This window comes from Papio anubis, chromosome 10, assembly GCF_008728515.1.
Source record: "Papio anubis isolate 15944 chromosome 10, Panubis1.0, whole genome shotgun sequence".
NCBI classification, from domain to species: Eukaryota; Metazoa; Chordata; class Mammalia; order Primates; family Cercopithecidae; genus Papio; species Papio anubis.
This window is the reverse complement of record NC_044985.1, coordinates 49,782,283-49,805,370: the sequence shown is the minus strand read 5'-3', so window position 1 is coordinate 49,805,370 and position 23,088 is coordinate 49,782,283. Positions and strand designations below refer to the sequence as shown.

Genomic DNA, 23,088 nt, shown 5'->3' with positions numbered 1-23,088 from the left:
GGAAGGAAGGAAGGAAGGGAGGGAGGGAGGGAATGGGCAGCTAATTTAATAAATTGACAGATTCTCTCCACAAATTAGATTTACTGTACAATTTTTTGTACTTTCTGTACTTGGAAATACTTGGAAATCTCAAAATCATGAGTTATAAAGACTACAGAAAATATGAATACTAATTTTTCATGCAAACAAATTTGATGCCACAAGGGTTTGAAATTCCTATGTCATGATATAAACAACAAATCAATTAATTTCCTGAAGAAATTTTTTTACCTGTAAATTAACATTTTTACATAAACTAGAATTTTACAAGTTATTTAATATTTTGGTATTAATGTATTAATATTGGCAAGAATAACAAAAATGTCATAACCTGAAAAACCTATAAACAATATTTGAATGCGTGCTTTTTTTATATCCATGCTTGAAATGAATACCTTATATTAAGCATCCAACCGTTCATTATGACTGTCGTTTCAGCAAACCAAAAAGAAAAGCATAAAAAGTTTTAAAAAGATTATTGCATTGATTTTAAATTAAATGTATGACGTTAGGTGATTTGTAATATTTTCTTCTTTTTCACCTGACACAATGCATTTGTGAATCTTAGTGGAAAGACAGGGCACAAAGATTGTAATTAAATAATTTTTTTTGTTGGACCTGGACCTTAAAATGCCCCCTAAACTTTTAGGTACTGTTTCTGGCCCAGTTCTGTGTGAAGTTAGTCCTTGTCAAATGCATGCAAAAGTTTGGCATTTGTAATATGTGAATTTGAGGCAGTTTTATAAATCACTTCTGATTGACAGCTACAGTTTCAGAGGCAAGAGCTTCACAAAAGGTTGACTAGCCTTAGGTTCAGATTTTTTTTAACTTTTCAGGATATAATCAGTTTAAGTATAATATATTTTCCCTTTTTAAAAACTGGTCTATTCATTTTACAGTAGAGGAAGGAATGGATCATTTTCCATGTATTTCATTTTCTTCTAACTATGCTTTTGAATACCATATTGTCAAATCTTAGTTAGTAAGAGATTATTAATCTCATAACTGCCATTTAAGTTATAAGAAAAGTTGCACTTTATTATTTAATCAGCTCTTTGGAAATTAATATATCTGAAAAGCCAAAGTCCAAATTAAGCAAACTACGAGAACTTTATTTGCATAAGAAAAGTAAAAATGCAGATAATCCAATTGCTTAAACATTTTAATTCATTTAAAATGACTTCAGTATTGAAGTGAAGACTCTGATGTGTTCCAGGCAGAAATTCATTCACAGCGTAGAGTGTACTACTGTGTTTATAGCCATTGGATACTTCCAGTTTATTCAGAGGCTGCTCTTGGGATGTGTTAGTGGTCTCCATCCTCAACAGACCTTTCGCTACCCCTAGACACCCCGTCCTCACCTCTTTGGTGGCAATCACTATCTAAAAATTATTAAAGCCACCCAGCATCTATCCCTTAATCAAACAGGGAAGAAATTTAGTATCTCTGCTCCTAGGCTGGGTCTTTATTTGTAAAACAAAAAATGAATGTTTTGAGAAAGACCAAATTAATGCATGTTGACAAAGGTAGACATTCTTCATCTGGAAACCAGAACATCCAATCAATCTTTTTTTTTTTTTAATTAAAGAACTTTCAGACTGATAAAAGTGATTGTCTCGAGGGGATGTCTCCAAATAAAATGGTCCATAATTGGTCTATAATGAATTATATATAGCAAAGGATATAAAGACAGATGTAAATCAAAATCGTGCAAACATTTTCAAAATACTCAAAAGAAACATCTTAAAACTGAGGGTGAAAGGCCAACTCTGATGAAGTGACAGCCAGATTCTTGTGTTGAGGAAACCCTTATAAACTTTGTTAGGCTCACATCTAAACTTGCTCTTAACATCTTCTGTCCTTATCTTCAAATGCACATGGGATGAGGAAAGAAAAGCATTTTGGCATTTTGGAACAAATCAGTGTGCAAGTAGAACAACCTGATAAGAGAAATATTATTATCAGGAAAGTGTTTTCCCCAAGGTAAGGTATATTCATGGCTTTTACATTGAGCTGACACCAAGCAAATCTTCAAATGTAAGTCATTCAACAGCAATGCACATCAAGCTTTTTGCAGGGCTGAAATCCTTAAAAACTAACATGGTGTGCTTAGAACATATGATGGAGTTATGTGTTTGAAATTTTCTTCTTTTGTGTTTTTATGTCTTGAGACTTTTATAAGTTGCCTGTATGCCTTTTTCTGTCTTTAATTTTCTTTTCTAATTGGATTATTTCAGTATAGAAGAATATTCTTAAACTCTGAATTAATTTGCTCTAAGTAAAGTTGGAATGCTTAGCAAAATCTGAACCTTTTTAAAAAATGAATACTTCTTTCAATATTCAAAGACTAATTTTATTTTAGTGACTGGGTTACCAGAGATTGGCTGGGTGATCTTCATTAAAACAATGCAGTACATATATACAGTACCCTTGACACAGCTAAATGGTCAAATAGTGGAAATGTCACCAGGGAAAATGTTTATTAGGATGAGATTTTCCACTAATGCTGGTATTGGGGGTGTGGATTAGGTTGGCCTGAGTAAAATGGTATATGCGGTTAGACTAGTGATTTCCTTAAAGTTGGACTCTAGTACAATAGTTAATGTGTCTTTGCATCAGTATACAAAGACTCTGGTTTTTTTCTCAACAATATAGAATAAACAAAACAAGCCAACTGTAAAAATATTTACAGAATCAATTCCTTATGTTATATTTTACATTAAACTGCAGTAGTGTACATGCAAAGAATTTTTGTGAATAAAAACAACACAACCACCACATTGAAGCTCTCTGTAATCTTTTACACAGGCAATGTCAGTGAGCTTATAAAAATGTCACTGCTGAGGGTGTATTTTCCAATGGCATATGCCCACATATTTTTATCCTCTTTGTCCCAGTTTAAGATGTACAAATTATATAATGTTCAAATATTCTACTAAAATTGTTGAAGTAGTTTAATCCATGTTCAGTAATATTGTAGTAGTAACTAAAGAAATAGTAGCAACCATCTCATGAACATTCCTGATGCATAGAAGCGTTAGAAGGTTTTTAGATCCTCAGATGTTTTAAGCCTTCATAATTCCAGGTTAAAAACTCAGGGGAAAAAATTCTATCATAATACGGTGACAGTATTTTTCATATCATGTTAGCTCTGACTTAGTGATCTTTAGAACATGATTCCACGTTGGGTTCCCTTTGTTTGTTTATTTACTTTAGCTGTGTAGCAAGGCACATTTTAGCTTGTGAACACACCTTTTTTTCCCTCATGGAACTTTTTTTCACAGTTTCCTTTCATAGCTTGAGCTGATTTTGTACCATTTGGCTCTACATTCAAATTCTTTACCCATTCTTTATTACAGAAAATGTCTTTCTTCTCATGTTCTTGTTAAAATTACAGATGACTCATTATTATCATGGAAGAAAATATCATTTTAACAATGTGACAGTTTACTGGAAATAGAATGAGATATTTTAGATCTGTAGTAAAAATGGATGTTTGTTAATTATGAAGTGCAGAAATGTATTCATTTTTAAATAGTCTTATGGATCATTTCAAAGTAACTTATTCTCTCTTTCTGTCAGCTGTTCTAAAAAGATGCACACTCTCTTTTTGTTGGGCTGCATGAGAAGTCATATATGAATTTGTGATTTCAAATTCATGTTTGGTATATGACTGCCATGGGAGTTTTTAGTTCTTAAACTGGGTGGAGAGAGTTTGTTTTGTTTTTAATTGAGATGATGGAGTTTTCCTTGCAAAAGTAATTAATGGGAAATCAGAAAAGTGGATGATTATTAAAAACTTATAATTCCATGAATTGTCATATGGGCAGTCCCCAGTGTGTAGTTGTTCTTTACTTATCATCAGCTCCTCTAAAACTTCAAGTCACCCAGATTCTCCCTTACATCCACAACCCTGTAGTTGACTTCCCAATCTTTCTCCTCCCTATGTACTGCTTCTTCCTTGTGCTTCTTTTTCCTTTGTCACCTCCCTGTCTCTGTCTCAGAAACAGTCCCAGGATGGTGATGTTGATAAATAAAATGATGGTTGGCATTTTTAGAGTATCTGCCATATCAATAGGAGATCCTTCAACTGAAAGTGACCAAAACCCAACAGAAACAACTTTTGGGGAAAAATAAAGGAAATGTGTCTAGCGAATCTGGTTTTAATATCAAAACACCCAGTACCTCAAACGATATCATGAGGGTAGTCCTTTTTCATGGTTACTTCTGCTTTCAACTATGCTGGCTTCATTTACAGGCTGGCTCTTCCACAAATGGCAGAAATAGCCACCAGTGGTGCTAAACTAACATCCTACAGCCTTGTAACTACTATCTTCTGCTCACTAAAACAAGAAAGAAAAAAGAAAAAAGGCTCACGTTTTCTTCAAAAGCTCTAGCAGTTGTCCTAGAATTGATTCTAGTTAGGTCACATGGCCTCCTCTGAAACACTCACTTTGGTCAGTGGTATGTGATGGTCTCCTTGGTATGGGATGGTCTCTGTCACATACTAACATGTGTTGCCAAGGGGTGGGTCAGCTCCACCAAGCAACATGGGAAGACAGTGGGGCTGAGGTTTACTCCAAAAGGAAGAGAAGAGGAACTGTTAGAAAAGGTGTCCTAAGTGGACAAATAAAAGAAGAAAAAAAAAGCTATGTACCCTACATGCTATATATAATATCAGTACAATTACTGTTCTTTTTAAATCCACAGATTCTTTCAAGATAGCTCTTGTCTTTATTTAAAAATAATGAAACTGAGGTTAAATAACTTGCCTAAGATCACAAAACTATTAAGTAACAGAGACTAGTTTTAAAACTAGACCAATGGGTTTCCATGGCCCATTGTCATGCTGGTTTGGATTTGCAGTCATAGCACTAATGACAGCAGTGGAAAAAAGAGAATTCAGTGATAGAATCTAAATAAGCCTATAGCTGTTCTTCCTGTTTCCTACTCATGCCATTTTGCAAGATGTGATTCTTGTCTCCTAGGCTAGCAGTATTTCCCAGACCCTTACTGGTCATTTCACCATTTGGCCATTTCCTGCCTTTGTAAAAACTAAAATCTTAGACACTCAGTAACCTAGATTAGCTTCTAAAATAATTAGAATTTTTTTTCACACTAAATTCCAGTAGGGTGATAAGCATCTATTTTCAAAGAGCATCAATTCAGGAAATTTAAATTGTGTGCCTCTATAAGGAAATGGCATTCAAATTGGGATCTGAAGGTTAAAAAGGAGGAGGGAGAGGAGAATCTTCCAAGGAAAGAGAACAGCATAGAATAAGACATATAATCAAGCTGACCTGTAATAGGTAAGAAGAGAATAAGGTGAGGTTGGGGAGGTAGACCTGGGGCTAGATAAAGAGGATCTTTCAGTACATCTTAAAGAGCTTGAAGGTTATCTTCAAAGCAAAATGAATTCCCAACAAGTATTTGGGTACAGGAGTAACATGGTCCACTTTACAGTGTTAAAAAATCACTCAACTTCTCTATGGAGAAATTTAGGAGTTTTATGTTTGATCTAGCATTTTGACCATGGAGATGGAGAATAATGGATAGAATTGGAATTGGTTTTGGAGGTGTTTAGGTGTCAGACAGAAGGAAGGTGATGGCCTCGTTTTCTTAGGTAGGAAGTTTGAGAAGAAAGATATTGAACCTGAAAATTCCAATACTAAAATTGGCCATGCTTGGAGAAACAGAAATGTTCTTATATGTGTACATTTAAGAGTTAGAATACAGATCCTTATATTTTTATTGACACTTTAGAATTCACAAGGGCATTGACATGTTTTATTTCACTTCATCCTCAAAACAGTCCTGAGATTGGTATTAGTATAATCTTCTCCACTGAGATGGAGAAATTGAGGGGAATAGTTTGCTCACAGTCCTCACACAGCAAGCTTGTAATCAAACTGGGCTCAAATGTGTTCTTTCCAGTCAAAGAGAAATTAACTGACCATATAATAGCGTATCAGACCCATGGTATGTACATTTTGATGATATAGGGCTGAAAAATGTTTCAGCTCCAGATTTTATTCTTTTTCCTTATGGTTATAGTTTCTTCTCTCTGCTGGAGAAGAGGTTGAGGGCTCTGCAGCTTTGGCTGACAAAAGCCTAGTTAGGCACTTTCTAGCGATGCACCTTCTGCAGAGTTATCTCCTCCAACGGCGCCAACCCTCCCCCATCCCACCCAGCTAAAGCTTAGGAACAAGCAATTTTACAGATTCTTCTCTAGGTACAAATTCTTCTCTTTTGTGTGAGCTTATGGCAACAATGTTTAAAAACTGACTATGAGGCATGGAGTTCACAGACATGTTTTGTTAAACTAACAAAATTACTTATAATTTTGAATTATTTTCTAGCATTTATAAATCAGAAAATCTTTCACACACACATAAAATTATACATCTAAGGATTTCTCTTGAAATATCAGTTCAGGCATCACTGACTTATATGCCTAAAACTGGCAGGTACCTACTGTCACTTAGCCTCTGTGGGCATTTTAGTTTGTCATCTGTGACTTAAGGACCACATCTGTCATTAGGTGAAGGCTATATATTAAAGCTTGGTGGCACACAGGTAGGCAACTGACACAGATTGTTGTTTAGTCTGATTATCCCTGGTTGAAAGGAAAAAATTGAATGAGACTAGGAGATGAAAAAATATTAAATATGGCATACTCTTTTCAGAGTCAGGTAGAAAGCCTGCAAGAAAACTTTTCGTCTCCCAGTGAGCCAGAAAAGGAAGAAAATCTTGGCTCGAACTCACAGGCTATAATAAATGTTAAGGGAAGTAGGTGAGACCATTTAAAGTCCTTGGGAAAAAAATGATATACCATGGAATTGGCCCAGCATAAGAAATGTCCCCAGAGATATGTATTATACTAATGGAATCTCCTGACCATCTATGCTGCTCTTCACACCCAAAACTTTGAAGCATCTCTCCTCTTGCAACATGGCTCTAACTCTGCCCCTTCATGCTGGAACCACTTCCCAAGCCAGCAGCTTAGAGCTATGAAAAAGTTAATAGCACTTCTGGGTAGGAGCTAGAGCCAGATAATTTTTCTGGTCTGACTTCCAGGGCTATTTCAAGGAAAGAAACTATCTTTTTCAGAGTAGCACTTTCTTACACATAGTGATAAAGTTTTGCAGTGCCATTAATTCAGAATTGTACTTCATTAACAGTTTGATAGATTTGTGAATCTAGAGATATATGTGTATCTGCGAGAATATTCACGGATACACATATATTCACACATATATATTCACATTTCCAAACAATTGACTTCCAAATGCATTTTTGGAACACAGCTCATGTACAAGTTGGAAATTACCTGTTTTAAACTTTGAAGCTAAAGGATAAATTTAACCAACCAGTAGTACATTCTACATTTTGTGTGTTGTTCATCATCGTAGCTCACCTTCCTGTGTTATTTCTTGTCTTTGCCAGTAGATTTACTTCAAGAGTAGGAAAGTGCAATAAATTTGGAGTCAGTCTTGTTAATTGGCAATGTTTCAATAATGTTTAGATGAAACACAAAGTTAGAGCTTATGTTTAAACTATGTGCTTTGAAGAATATGGCACCTAGATTGAAATAAAAGTTAAGGTAACGGCTATATTTAAATGAGAAAAAGAAACTGGAAAAGCATGGCTTGTTAAATTCAATGTCCGTCATGGGAAAAAATTGTAAACAAATCACTTTCTCTAAGCCCAGAAACAAGAAAAGATTACTAGATAATAACAAATATAGTTTCATAAATAGCAATTTCTACCAAATCATTATAACATAATTATTTTCTTAATAACTATTCAGTTAGATCAAGGGGCAAAATTTCAATCCACATGTACAACATAATCATTGATATTTGGGCAATGGTTTGTGATTTTTTATAACCATTAGGTAACAAAAACAGATTAACAGCCCTGCTATGACAGAATCATCTGGATTACTTATTTAAAGTATAAAAACTAGGTATCAAAATCTGACCAACTAAATTGGAATCACTTCAAGTCTGTGAGCTAAGTACATTTATTCTGTTTTCAAGTGAGGTAACTGAGTCACAGAATGTTAAGAAACCTGTTGAGGATCACACTGCTAGAAGGCAGCAAAGTTAGCTTTTGAACCAGAAATCTAATTTCAGAGTTTGCACTCTTAACATAAGATAAAACAAATCACACTTATATTTTTGTGATGTTGCTTCCCAGATTATTAAACTGTTAATTACCAGAGTTATTACCAATTTTTCTATATAACTTACTTCTTGCTTTTTCTTTAAAACCAGAAATTATTTTTACATGGCAAGGATTGCTGAAGAAGGTATGAGCTTGCTGAACAATGGATGGTTTAAGTTTAGGGCTGTGCTGCCCAATACAGCGGAGATTAATTAGCCTTGTGTAGCTACTGAGTACTTGAAATATGTAAGTGTGACTCCAAATTTCAAAGACCTAAGGGATAGTAAAAAATATACATAATACCTCATAAATTTTTTATATCTATTTCATTCCCAAATGATAATAATTCAGATATGTTGGGTTAAAATTCATTTCACCTGCTTTGTTTTTCTTTTAATGTGGCTCTCAGGAAATTTAAAATCATACCTGTAGCTCAGATTTGTAGCTTACATTATATTTCTGTTGGAAAGTGCTGGTCAAGGTAAACCTTCATCAATTCTTCTATATTCTATTAAAACAAATAGTTGAGAATCTCCTAGTTTATAAATGTCTTGGTGTCATAACCTACGTATCTTTGTTTTCTCTTTAGACTGTAGCACAGGGCATTGCAAATATTGTACTAAACAGTTAATATGTGTAATTTGAATTGAAATCAATTGAAATTAACAATTGGACCTAAACTAGGTCCCTGCTCATTTCTGGATGTCTGCAATGCTCATACATAATTACCAACTTATTGTATATATGCTCAATAACTTTGGTACCTGTATATGAAGACATAAGTGACAAGGTACAACAACCCCTATTGTATGAATGTTACATTCCTGCAAATAAGTCCGTAAAGTGATTTTTCGTATATAAAATCTAGTTGCTACCTCAGTCACAATGCCATACTTCAAAATTTGTTTTGAAACAGAAAATTATCCACGTGTTAAAATAATGTTATTAATTTCTAACAGTTCTATTTCTTTGTAGAACTGCAATTAAAGCATTTGTTTTGGCCCTATAACAAATGAACCGAAGGACAAATATTAAGAATAATCATAGGTGTGCCTGAATTGTACTAAACCACAAAGTCTTGCCGCTTGTAAGTGGAGCCAGTCATGTCAATGTTCCTATGAACCTTGGGCAGTAAAGATAGGTTTGTTTCCAGCTAGATACTACTGTATAAACCTTTTCTCCTCCACCATCAACTTTGAACTGTTTCTTTTTTATTCAAATGACTTAATGGAATAAAAATTTTCCTGATAAGCTGTATTAATGAAATCTTTGTTGAACTAATTAGATTTAAAGGATGCTAAGATACTTCACTATAATAAGCTAACCAATACATTCTTTTAAAAAGTTTTTAAAAAGTCACCCAATTTAATAGTTCATAAATCTTGATTAGCTTAAAGCTGCATAATATTTGTTTATACAGTTTAAGGTACAGCAATATCTTAGCTAGTCTTTGAACTCTTCCCTCTTGGAGCCCTTTCTTATATGTATAGCAGGGAAGGCAAATATCTATGTATTTGAAAACTCTAGAGCTACTTATTTGTTGTAAGTAAACAATATTTCCTTCAGACTCTTCCCTCCCTTCAATATCATCAATACCACTAGTGGGAGAAAGTTGTATCTGAGAGTCCTTGGAAACAAGTATCCTTTATTAATTCTTAACACTTATAAACTGAATGATTGGCTTCTTGGCTGTATAAGCAATTACAAGGAGGTAAGATACAGACAGTTGAGGAAATAGACATAAGATCATTACAAATAATAAAATTGACATTCCAGATGGAACTTACTCTGACATGAAAGTGCTATCATATTTAAAGTTATACATATTGGGTTGCTATACATGTCTGGGTACTTTTGCTTTATTGGAAGGCTGTTTAAAATCCATCAACACCTTAAAGCTACATCTATGAAGTTTGCACGTAAGCATGTATGTTTCAATCTGAGAAAAGTGGAGTTCTCACAGAAGAAATCCTATAAAAAATGGTCCTTTACTGTTGGCCTTATTGCTAGCTTCCTGGGTAGCAAGGATGTCTTGCACAACAGTATGTCTTATGAAAAATTAAAGCAAAACAAATACCGTTGTCAGTAAAACCTTACTAATTCCATTTATAAATTCAACTTGCAAGTGTTTTCCATTGCATTTATAAATCTTGTTACAAAATAATCTTCTACACATTCTTTAAATTTTATAAATGAATAAAGGGAATACACTGTAAAATCAGTAAATGTTTTCATCTAAGGCTTGAACAATTGATAATTATACCCATTTGTTTTTAACTTTTGTGTCAAAGTATTAATTTTATCTATGTCAAAGGACTTTTAGATTTAGAATCACATGTAAGCATTGGGAGAGCTTTGGTTTCATTAAACTCACCCTTGCTGAGTTTCTGCCCTTTATACCTCCTTTTATCTTATTTTTTAAATTGACACATAATAATGGTACATATTTATGAGGCATATAGTGGTTTCAATACATATGATGTATAGTGATCAGATCAGAGTAATTAGCATATCCATCATCTCAAACATTTGTCACTTTTTGTGTTGGGAACATTCAATATCTTCCTTCTAGCTATTTTAAACTATATAATAAATTATTGTTAACTACAGTCATCCTACAGTGGTGTGGAAAGCTAGAATGTATTCCTCTTATCTAGCTGTAATTTTGTGTCCTTTAACAGATTTCTCTCTGTGCCCACTTTTCCCCTATTTTTGTCTAGAATCCTCCGCTCTTTTTACTTCTAGGCCGACTCCCTTTTTGGACCCTTTTGTGTTTGGTTTCTGAATCTTGCCTCTTTTACTTTTTAGTACTCGGGGCAGAAATACTCCCCTCCCTTCTTTCTTTTAGATCTCTAGCTTTTCCTTTTACTTTACCACTCCCTGTCTGTCTTTTCTGTTTTGGTCATCTATTACCTCTGGTCATGGTTTGGGCTGAACAGTGGCCGAGGAGCCAGCATCACAGGTGTTTTCTTCTAAGTATGGTCTTGTCCCCTTAGGATGAGCCTGGTTATTTTCCTTATCCACGGAGGTACAAACAGTACCATCTTGATTATCCTCGCACTCCAGCCCATGATTTAGGCCATCTATGGATTGTCATTTCTTTCTCATTATCTCTTTGTATCACTAGTATTTGTTTCAAAATTAGCTTTTAAAAATGAAGAGATTCTTATTTAAATATATATATATTCTGTGTTATATTTTTACTGGTTCTCCTACCTGAGCCCCTAATATTTCTTTTTCTTTTTTTCTTTTTTTTCTTCAGATAGAGTTTCGCTCTCATCACCCAGGCTGGAGTGCAGTGGTGCGATCTTGGCTCACTGCAACCTCCGCCTCCTGGGTTCAAGCGATTCTCCTGTTCTCCTGCCTCAGCCTCTCAAGTAGCTGGGATTACAGGCACCTGCCACCAGGCCCAGCTAATTTTTTGTGTGTGATTTTAGTAGAAACGGAGTTTCACCATGTTGGCCAAGCTGGTCTCAAACTCCTGACCTCAGGTGATCTGCCCACTTTGGCCTCTCAAAGTGTTGGGATTACAGGCGTGAGCCACTGCGCCCGGCCGTCTCAGCCCCTAATATTTCTATCAGAGTTTACTCAGCATATTTTGGGGGAAAGGAAGTATATGCAGTATGTTTGAAAGGTGAATCATATTTAGTCCTGAGCTAGCTCACTTTGGACCTTTCTGTGTCCACGTGTTCATATTCCCCACTGCAAAGGCATTTGCATTGCACAAGTCTGTTCAGATTTACGATGATCTCACAATGTCATTCAGGGATTCATTCAGGGACAGAATCCCTGAATGAATCAGAGAAAAAGAGGGCTAAGTATTGTTGACACAGGTGATTGTTCTTCTAGTAAACACAGGTGAAATTCTCCCTTCCTTCAAATGGACTTTGTGGTAAAGTTCTGTCTGTTTTCTGGACTCATACTCCTTCAAAGATGATAGAGGGAATGCAGGCAGAGTTGAGACTTGGAGCAGTGCTTCTCAAACTCTATTGAGGAGATGAGGTCTCTATTCTTCTGTAAAATGAAGTAAAAATTAATTTCTAGAAAACTGAAATGAAAAACAGGCCCACAACAACATCCCCTTACTTTTTTATTATTAAACAGACACAACATTAATTGGTCAAATTGCCTTACAAATTTCTAAACGTGGACTCTCCATCTCTCTACTTAACCAGTACCAGTTGGGGGACCATACTTTCACAGCCAGTTTAGGACACTTCTACCCATACCAGATAGAAAGTGCTTAATTTTAAAAAACCAACTCCATAAATATTTAGTGGGTAGAGGGGTGGGAGGGTGGGTTTGCTTTACTTGAATTTAGAAAATCCTGCAAGTATAGGGGAAATCTGTTAATGAGCTAAGACTATAGACAATTAACTATTATCAAAGATTCTTAGCAGAAAATAAACAAAAAGTTAATGCTTGCTATATCATAACATGATCTGTGCACATATGCATCCTAAGGCTTAAAAAAGAGAGCTTTTGAAGAATGAGTGAATTTAAAATGATGCTTAAAATTTCCTTCCACAAGTATCTTCTTCACAGAGAGAAAGGCTTTCTCCCTGGCTCTGTCTATATAAGTAAGCACCTTGGGAAACACTGAGCCGGAGTTCTTTTTACACCCTTGCATGTTGCTGCTTTAATGTTTTATCTGCCCACTGCCAATTGATCTCAAATAAGTCTAATTTTTGGAAGTAATTTCATTCAGATTCATGGATCCTGGATTCTTTAGGGGCTTTGAACTTTTCCTCTGTGATAAGAAAGCACCACGTAAAATAGGAAGTCAATTGGGATTAGAATTCAATATGTCAGCTAACTCAGAAATCCCAGTACAGAATTTAGCACTCCTGGTCAACAGATGCTCTCCAGGGAACTTGGCCTCCGGAAATCAATTATTGGATTACATCCATCTAACCCAAGAGTGGGTTTGATGATGACTGTTTTTATTTTCTATTATGAAGAGAGTGATAATGTTTATTTTATGAGGATAGATGGTAAAAACAATCTTTATTTCAAAAATAGTATCAGTTCTATTGAATGATTTTGCGTTCCACAGGATTAATTTTCAAGATACTTGAATTGGGAAAGCTGAAATCACTATAAAAAGAATGTAGTGCCTTAAGTTTTTTGGAATGAAATGAAATGTGCACCCATTTAAGACTTTCATTTAACTCAGACACTTAAAATATCAAGAAAATAAATGACTTCTTTTGGCTAATTGTCTTATGTACAATAACCTTGAGGGTAAGTATCAGGTAAAAGGTAAGTGGTATCATTGGATTTCCTCTCTAATTAAGAAGAGATCCAGTGACAGTTTGTTTTCATGGTGCACATTAGAAATTGTGATTGTGCTGCTTTCTCATTTAACTTTAGAATAATTTATTATGACAAGTAACAGAAAGTAGATAACAGAGTTTAAGTGGTTTATACTTTCATGCTTGTATGTTGTGTTCCTGTCTTACAGACTTTTATAGTATTGAATAAAGGGAAGGCCATCTTCCGGTTCAGTGCCACCTCTGCCCTGTACATTTTAACTCCCTTCAATCCTCTTAGGAAAATAGCTATTAAGATTTTGGTACATTCATATCCTTTTTCAAGTGGTTAATATTAACTATTTGTACATAATCTGTAAGCACTTTGTAGCTAAATATCAAATTAAGTTGGGAAATGTCCATATTCTATAGTTTTAATCACTCTCATTTTGCATCTTTGTCATATAAGCCTCATTCTTAAAGTTCATTAATCACATAGACATTACTGAAACATTCAGTCTTTAACATTTTATATATTATGTATAAACATGTATTTATGTACTTTTGTTATCTGTCTAAAAACACTTATATGTATTGAATCCTACAAATCTAAAGTAAGATAATCATATTTACCTTTACCATCTTTATACAAAGTTTGTGATGGTGTAGAATTTGCGGTGAGCAATGATATAATAACAGAAAAATCTACTTCCACACCCAAGTTTATCCATAGTTATGATATAAAACACTTCAGTGTATCTTAGAATAAATCTTTAAGTATATTTTCTGTCAGAGAATGTCAAGAGTCTTTGGCCAGTACTTAGTTAATTCTTGAAATTTCCTGATGATTTTTGTGAAGGAAGAACTGGAATGTTGGCTGAATTTCAAATTCAAGTCATGAGTTATGATGCTGCCATGCAAAACTGATTGCTTAGTAAAGACTCTGGAAGTTAATGAGAGAAGTTGGCATATATTTCCAAATGGTCTTAAGGGATTTGGTTTCATGATTCATGGTGTTAAAAAGGACTTCACAACTACATTCATTTGTTGATCAATTTAGCAAAACAATTCATTTCTGAGTGTATCTTGTTTGATAGCTTTGACAATAATAGATATTAAAAGACCATTATAATTATCATAAGCTCATACTATTTTTTAAAGGATTCTAAAATTTAAAAAGCCATTCTAATTTTAATATGATAGCAAGACATTTCTTAGTGGTATAAATATGCTATTACTAAAATTAAAAGATTTGAAACATAAAAATCATATGATCAGGGTTTTTACACTTACGGAAGTTTCCTTATCCCAGTTTGTATTCGTAGTGCCATCATGTGGTCATTTTATGAAAACTTTCTTTTTCAATTATGGAAAATTTTTGTTTTGGCAGTAAACTATAGTGGAAAGAATATTGGATCTTAATGCATGAAACTTATATTCTAGTCCTGAGCCCTTTATCTAATTCCTCTAGAGCTTAGTAAGGCCTTATTTCCCTGATTTTTAAAATATAGTGATAAAACTTATTTTTTAGGGTCCCTTTCAGTTTTATAACTCTGTTATGTCTGTTCATTTGTTTTAGCTACCACTTAGAGTATACTTATGCACAGCGACTGTTCCAAGCATTTCCAATACATTAACTCGTTTAATCTGCATGTAAAAATGATTACATTACAAAATGAGTATATTATTAGCTCCATTGTAGAGAAGTAGGAGGAGATACAAGGCAATGGCACAGAGAGGTTGAGTCACTTGGCCAACATCACTTTGCTGTGTTGAATTTTAATTACATTCCCATCATGTTAAGTGCCAATCTTCAAGAATACTCACTTTTAATGTTATTGAATGCTGCTGCACTTGCATAAACTCAGTCGAAATAGAGCAGCTGAACAATTAGCATCGTGCCGTACTTTGACTACAAATTGTTTTCATGCATTGAACTATGTTGGATAAGATGTGTTTAAGAAATTACAATATTGCAGATAAGTGGTCTTCCTCAACAATTTACTAGTTTATTTGCCTGAATGAGCTCAAGTCAATACTTTCTGTTGAAAAACTATGCAACTCCAGGTAGCACAAAAATAGTCTTCCCACGGAAGTTCTCTGGGAGGTGAATATATTGATTTAATAATAGTTGTAAAAACAACACCTTATACTGATATAATGCTTTTATATACATTATCTCATTTAATCTATGCAAATACTCAGTGAAGGTGATATTATTACCCACATTTTACACATGCAGAAATTGAAATTTAAAGAGATTAGATGACTTGACCACAATACATTTATCCCTGAATTTTGGCTAAGCTGCAGTTTGGGCTTTTCAGTGTTAGCTTTTTGTAATATAACACTTGGATTTCGATTTTCTTTTGTGCGTTCCTTAACAATAACCTACATTATTCAGCATGCTAATTATGTGCACTATTTTGACAAACTGTGTGTTTATGACAATGAGTAACCCTCCTGACTGGACAAAGAATGTAGAGTAAGTTCAACTTATATTTTTAATAACATATCTACATTTGGGAGTTTGAAACTGTGTCTTATTGTAGTTTTAAAAATAAAACTGAAGAGCATTTTATTAAAGTCATTTCTAGACAAAATTACTCAGCAAGAGGACAATGTTCATTGGCCCTCAGGCCTGCTGGCGTTATACCTGATTATTGCTCTCTTTCGCCTGTACCTGGTGTTTACCAGAAGACTACCACTCTTGGACATTTACTCCTTTTTCTTTAAAATCTACAGTAGCCAAACCAAATGTGGTCAAAGCAATTGCAGAAAAGAGACAGTATGGTAGACCTTTGTTCCAGTTAAATTCCAGATAAATTCATTGAGTCGAAAATCAAAAAGAGTTAGTTACAAATGCCATATCGAACCTCACAAAGTTTTCATTGCCAACAGGCACATTCACTTCATGTCAGGTCAATATAGTTCCAAGCGTGTACACCAACAAATTGAAAAATAATTCAAAGTTTCAAGATTGTAGAACTTGAAAATTTGGTAGACTGAAGACTAAACTAACAGAAGTGGAAATTTTGAAGAGTGTTCAGAAACCAGAAGCATTACTAACTATACTGATGGTGTCTCTGTTCTGGGGATACCTTCGAGGCAGAGAGGCCAGATTTGTGATAACTGAAGTTGGGCTACTCTAACCATAGCTGCTTACCTGCCCACACTTCCCATTTGTAGTGCCTGTTACTATACAGCTGCTGACCTGTAACAACTACAGAAGTATTAGGTTGGTGTAAACATAATTGTGGTTTTTGCCATTACCTTCAATTGAAGGTAATGTTTATACCAACGTATTTCCAAGAGTGTCTCCTTTCCTAGACACTTCCAGGCTGAAACCAGTAAGAAAAATGACATTTTGAAGAAAATAATAAATATTATACACAAAAAATTCTAAAGTATTGAAGTTAATATGGAAGGCCCCACAGGTTTTCCGTTGCCCTAGGTTTTTTGTGATTTTATGCCACTCTCACACCCCAATTTCTGAGTAGGAGATTTAAACTTTGGAAACACCTAAGTTTCTGAATTATCACAAGAATTTTATTCTAAATTAAATGTTTACTTTTTGTAACCCTAGAAATATTTACTTTGATTTTAAAGAAGTCTTTATTCCAAGTAAGTTAAATTATCTTGTAGAAAAAAAAAAAAAAAAGGTATGCTAGTTTGTCAATTCCCTCTCATTCTTGGAACACCATTAAAATTGAGATTTTTTTTTCCCTAAAAGGAAATCATTTCATGCTTCTGCAATAGTATTAATTGGCTATTCCATCATGTAAACATACTAAATATTTCTCAGGAGACTATGTTTATTTATGTAAATACCAAGACATTTCAGACAATGTCTAGATAGATTTAATATACCTTGTATTTCTCACACTACTCTTAAGACACTTTACAAAACAACTCTTTGTGTGTTAGAAAGTTGAATTTAAATTTAAGGCTATGTTTTATTTGTATGAAAATAAAATCCATCTGCTTAGTTTTCTTTTTTAGTATTCATCTATTCCGCTGATAGAGTGATAAGAAATTGGTATGCTATGAAAAAACACTGTTACTTTATCAAATTTGTTGGATGCTTGTTTTCAGATACACCTTCACAGGAATATATACTTTTGAATCACTTATAAAAATTATTGCAAGGGGATTCTGTTTAGAAGATTTTACTTTCCTTCGGGATCCATGGAACTGGCTCGATTTCACTGTCATTACATTTGCGTAAGTGCCTTTTTTGAAACTTTAAGAGAGAACGTAGTTTGGTTTTCCATCAGTGCTTATGCTTTTAAGAATAGGCTTGCTTTACCTGTAGAATATTTTGGTGTGATTCATACATTCAAACTCTGGATTTCAATTTAGCACAACAAAGGTCTAAGTGGGATTTCACTATGGCATGAAGGCTTTGCAGTAGTTGAAAACTACAATTTTCACACGTAGCATCTGTCAGAAAATTTCACATATGCCACTCTTCCACACACACGTGCACAACACACATACACAAACACATATGAACACACACAATCTCATATCAAAACACAAGCATATTTGTAATACATCTGTGAAAATCACTTTGAAAATTATAGCCACGAAACAGTTCTATTGGCTACACAAATTTGCAATGACCTTGCTCATATTACACACAGTTTCTTTTATTGGTTTGGTAGAATAATCGAAAGTAAGTATCTACTAGCATCAAAATGATCTGACAAATCAAACTAAGAGAAGAAAGAAGATACTTGAAATATTATGTTTTTAATATATTAAATTACTGATTTCTAAGACCTGTAGAGGAGTACATTCTCTCTGCCTTTCTGTTTCTCTCCTGACCCCTTTTCTTTCTTATTTTCTTCTTTCCTTTTATGGTTTTCTTCATCTCTTTAGTCTCAACATAAACTTCCTTATTCTTATCTTCTATTCATATCCACTCAGTAATATACACAGTTTATGCACCGCCATGCTTTTTTTTCTAGTCACAGACTTCCTCAGGAAGAGACCCAGACAAATAACAGAAAACCATTCCGGACTAAGTGAGAGTAGAGCATAGAAAGAGGCAGCCCCACAACACTTACCCTCAGCCTTCCTTCAGGAGCTGATTTTTTGGCCTCTTACAGTTGTGATGTAGTGGAGAGGAGCAGGAGAGGTGGCACTGTTATACTCAGGACTCTGAATACTGCGTGTCTGGTTGTAATTTCCTATCTGATCAGGATGAGCCAATTCTTTGCCAGGTTCTCTGGCCACAGCTCAAAAGAAGGCATACCAGGACTTCCATTTCTTAAGATCAAAATGGCAATAATAATAGGGGCAGCACTGGACCCTCATAAAATATTGTTCTTAATTTGCTTAACTTTTATTTAAAAGTTACACTGGGAAAATCTTATCTCGTATATAAAAGCAGTAAGGCAATCTGCCTTTTCATGCCCAAATTTCTGTTGGGTAATTTCATATATCTTTTTCTAACTAAAACCCTAAACCATAGCCAAGATTTATTTTCTTTTTACAAGTTACACATGATATTGGTTGCATTGCTTTCCAAAGTGACAACAATGGCGCCTACTTTATGAAGTTTACATTTAGCTAATGGCCTTAAATTATGTGATCAGAGGATTAGTGATGAAATCTAATTCCTGATTTGCCACTTACAATATTTATCATTTAAAATCACCAAGAAGGTCTTTATAAAAGACCCATGCAAGTAATATAAATCCTGCTAAAATCTTGAATAACTCTGATTTAATTCTACAGGTTTGTAACAGAATTTGTAAACCTAGGCAATTTTTCAGCTCTTCGCACTTTCAGAGTCTTGAGAGTTTTGAAAACTATTCTGTAATTCCAGGTAAGAAGTGATTAGAGTAAAGCATAGGCTCCTTGTACCTACAGCTTTTTCTTTGTATCCTGTTATTGTGTTTGTGTGTGAACTCCCTATTACAGGTACGTCACAGAGTTTGTGGACCTGGGCAATGTCTCGGCATTGAGAACATTCAGAGTTCTCCGAGCATTGAAGACAATTTCAGTCATTCCAGGTGAGAGCAAGGTTAGACAACAAGACTGACCCATCATATGATTCAGCATCCTTCTCTTTGCTTGGCATTCAGTTTTACCGAAAATCAGGAATCATAAGACTAGGTGTTTCAAAGAAAATGATTCTTATTGTTTAGACATAAGCTTTATCAGCCTTGGAGTGTAACAGTGTCTTATGTGAGATACTGTTATTTGAGGTCAAGGTGATTTGCACTTACAAATATCATGTTTTGTTTTGTTTTTTCACCATGTTAGTTTTATCAAGAATTTGCTCCCTTTTAAATGTACCAATCTCTAATTTCTTATTCATTAGAGTCATTAATGACTATGTGTATACAATGCAAATCTTCTAAATTTTTTGCTAACAAAAGAGAAGGGAATGAGATAATAAAAAATAGCGTGAGTCTGCATGGAGGATTTATTATCTTAAGGCACAATTATACTGCAAACCACTTTCAGTTGTACAGCAAAATCTTTCTTATTTATAAATAGGAATTTAAAAATATTTATTCAAGTATTTTGTCATAAAACTGACCTCTGACCCTAATGAAAATGTGAGGCAAGCTTCAGTAGCAAAAAGGAAAAAGACAAGGCCCTTTCCTTAATATAGGCTCCATGAAGAACATGAACCTTCCATTACTCTGTCTCGACATAATGGGATATGAATCTTCATTTCATTGTTTAAATCATTACATTTCTGGAATTCATCTTCAGAAGTTCTTCCCCCTTCCATGAAGTGTTGCTTCTCCATTAGCATTGCAAACATTCTCGGACTTATGAATGAAATCTATGTTTTCAAGAAAATTGTGTGAAGCTTTTATTATTTCAGATGTGTTAAGTCTTCATAGTAACAGACTTCTTTCTTTCAGGCCTGAAAACCATTGTGGGAGCCCTGATCCAGTCTGTGAAGAAACTCTCTGATGTCATGATCCTCACTGTGTTCTGTCTGAGCGTGTTTGCTCTAATTGGGCTGCAGCTGTTCATGGGCAACCTGAGGAATAAATGTATACAGTGGCCTCCCACCAATGCTTCCCTGGAGGAACATAGTGTAGAAAAGAATATAACTGTGAATTATAATGGTACACTTATAAATGAAACTGTCTTTGAGTTTGACTGGAAGTCATATATTCAAGATTCAAGTAAGAATTATTGTTATGTACATTTCCTTAAAAAGTAGAATTGGATTGTTTGTAACACAAAGGATAAATCTTGAGGGGCTGGATATCCCATTTTACATGATGTGATTAGTACACATTGCATGCCTGTATCAAAACATCTCATTCACCCCATATATACAAACACCTACCTTGCACCCACAAAAATTAAAATTTAAAATTTAAAACTAATGAAATAAATAAAACACCCTCTAAAAAATAATTACTGTTATGTATATTTAGTCTTTTCATTGCTAATGTGCCTTCCATCTAGGCATGAAAATGTTTTTAAATGATCACATAACAAGACGTCATCTTTTAGAAAATTACCTAATCAAACTATTTAACAATATTTAAAATTATATTTTATTTGGTATTTCTATCCTCTGGATTTTAAATAATAGATTATTTATATTTCTGGAACTAATTTTAAAGAAGAATTTTGTTAATCACCTTATCAATGACTTACACATACATTTAACAATTTTGTTCATAACTACTCTAGTTTTGACTCCTCAATGCCATTTTCTATTTTATCATCATTTGGAAGCCTGAAGAATTCAGCTAGAAAGAATTTTCCTAGGATCCTTTGTTGTTTCCTGTGGTAATTGATATAATCAAAGGAGATAAAACATGTGAATGCCCTTTGCGAATTCTACAGTACTATGCAAATGTAACTCATTATACACTAATTACACAATGTCTCTTATGTATCAGAAACTTTGTAGTACACTCGGGAAAATAATGGAGATAACACATGGCTTCAGAGTGTTATAGTTTAATAGATTATTTTGTTACCTTAAGGAAATAAAGTGATACCTAAAAGTAAATCTCATTCATGTATTTGAAAAGTAGTATTACATCAAAAAGAAGAAAATTACAGTTAATAAAGCTTCAGGAGAGAGTAATAGAAAATGTTAGTTGGGTGCAGTGGCTCACACCTATAATCCTAGCACTTTGGGAGGCTGAGGCTGGAGAATCACCTGAGGCCAGGAGTTTGAGAGTTTGAGACCAGCATGGGCAACATAGTGAGACCACCTTCTCTGCTATATATATTATATATCTATATATATATACACACACACACACTTTTTTTAATGAGTTGGGTGTGGTGGCATTTACCTATAATCTCAGCTACTAAGAAGGCTGAAATAGGAAGATCACTTGAACCTGGGAGGTCAAGACTGCAGTGAGCCATGATCATGCTACTGAACTCCAGCATGGGTGACAGAGTAAGACTCTGTCTTGGAAATAATAATAATTGTGCTAATAGCCTTTCTCTTTTGAAAGTGACAATAAAAAGTGTGTAAGTTTCCTCTCTCTTTAATTTTAGAATCTGCCAGTAGTGATATTTCAAAAGCAAGGAGAGTTAGAACATGATTAATAAGAAAAGGAAAAGTCCTTTTTAAGGAAAAACATTAAACCTGCACAACTTAGATTTTTAGATGTTCTTGAATATAGTATATCTGTATTATTTTAAGGCGATGAATAATATTTTGGAAAAAAAGAAAGAAAACTTCAGTGACTGATTGTGTGGAACAAACAGAATTAATTACAGAAAGTTACTAGTTGTTTGTATTTATTAAAGTAATGATAGCATAGTTTAAAAAGCGAGTACTAATCAGTGTCTCCTTATAGTTATAAATCTGGAAAATACCTTAGGTTGATACAAATGAACTCTTCCATGACATTCAGTGATATGCTAATAAATAATTTACAAACAGCTGAAAATCTTTAGGTTTAGTTGTAAATCTTTAGTTGTTATTCTTCAGATTAAGAACAGTGTCTGAGCAATACACCAATGTTCCTTATTCACTTGATATGATGCCAGTAGGTCAACTTCAATCACCAACTCCCTGAAATCTGTTGTTTGTTTGTTTTATCTAAGTTTAAAATACTGACTATGAGGGTTATTTAGGGTTTATTCTCTCTAGGGAAAATTTATTGGACTGTATTTTTCCAATACTCAATGTAAAAAAATAAATAATATCTGAGGTCATTTTCAGCTCTAAACATCTATGATTCTTATTTTAAACCAAATGCAAATATAAATAAAGTGGTTCATTTTTGAAAGTAATAGAAAATTAAGTTTATTAAATTTAAGGATAAATATTATAACTGAAAAGTTATATTTTCCTCAGGTTAAGGCTAATCATTAAGGTTAGATCATGAATTTAATGAGCAAAACGTCATTTATAAATATGAGATACCAAAAATTCATCCATAAACTATTATAGTCCTTTCTCTTTGTTTAATTTTAATTCAAAGTTAGAAAATACTATGTCAACTTTCCTGTCTAGGTTCAAATAAGTCAGAATATTAGAAACAAAAATGATATTTTTCCTTATGTGGTTCTGTGTACTGTATGGAACTATGCATGGAATAAATTCCTCAGAAAACTTAACATCTAGAAAATACATCTTCTTACAAAATCCAACATTGATTGTTTAATT

At 34.0% G+C, this 23,088-nt stretch overlaps 1 protein-coding gene across 6 annotated transcripts in view; it reads left to right on the top strand.

The window, feature by feature from the left end:
- LOC101002868 (sodium channel protein type 1 subunit alpha) overlaps positions 1 to 23,088 on the top strand; it is a 142,042-nt gene that overhangs the window by 55,058 nt on the left and 63,896 nt on the right. For all 6 annotated transcript variants that reach the window (XM_009182363.4, XM_031651320.1, XM_009182366.4 and 3 more), the window contains exons 4-8: positions 13,673 to 13,791; positions 15,856 to 15,945; positions 17,556 to 17,684; positions 19,392 to 19,483; positions 20,351 to 20,620. In XM_009182363.4, coding sequence (XP_009180627.1) covers positions 13,673 to 13,791; positions 15,856 to 15,945; positions 17,556 to 17,684; positions 19,392 to 19,483; positions 20,351 to 20,620 — 700 coding nt within the window. The remainder of the gene's footprint in view (positions 1 to 13,672; positions 13,792 to 15,855; positions 15,946 to 17,555; positions 17,685 to 19,391; positions 19,484 to 20,350; positions 20,621 to 23,088) is intronic.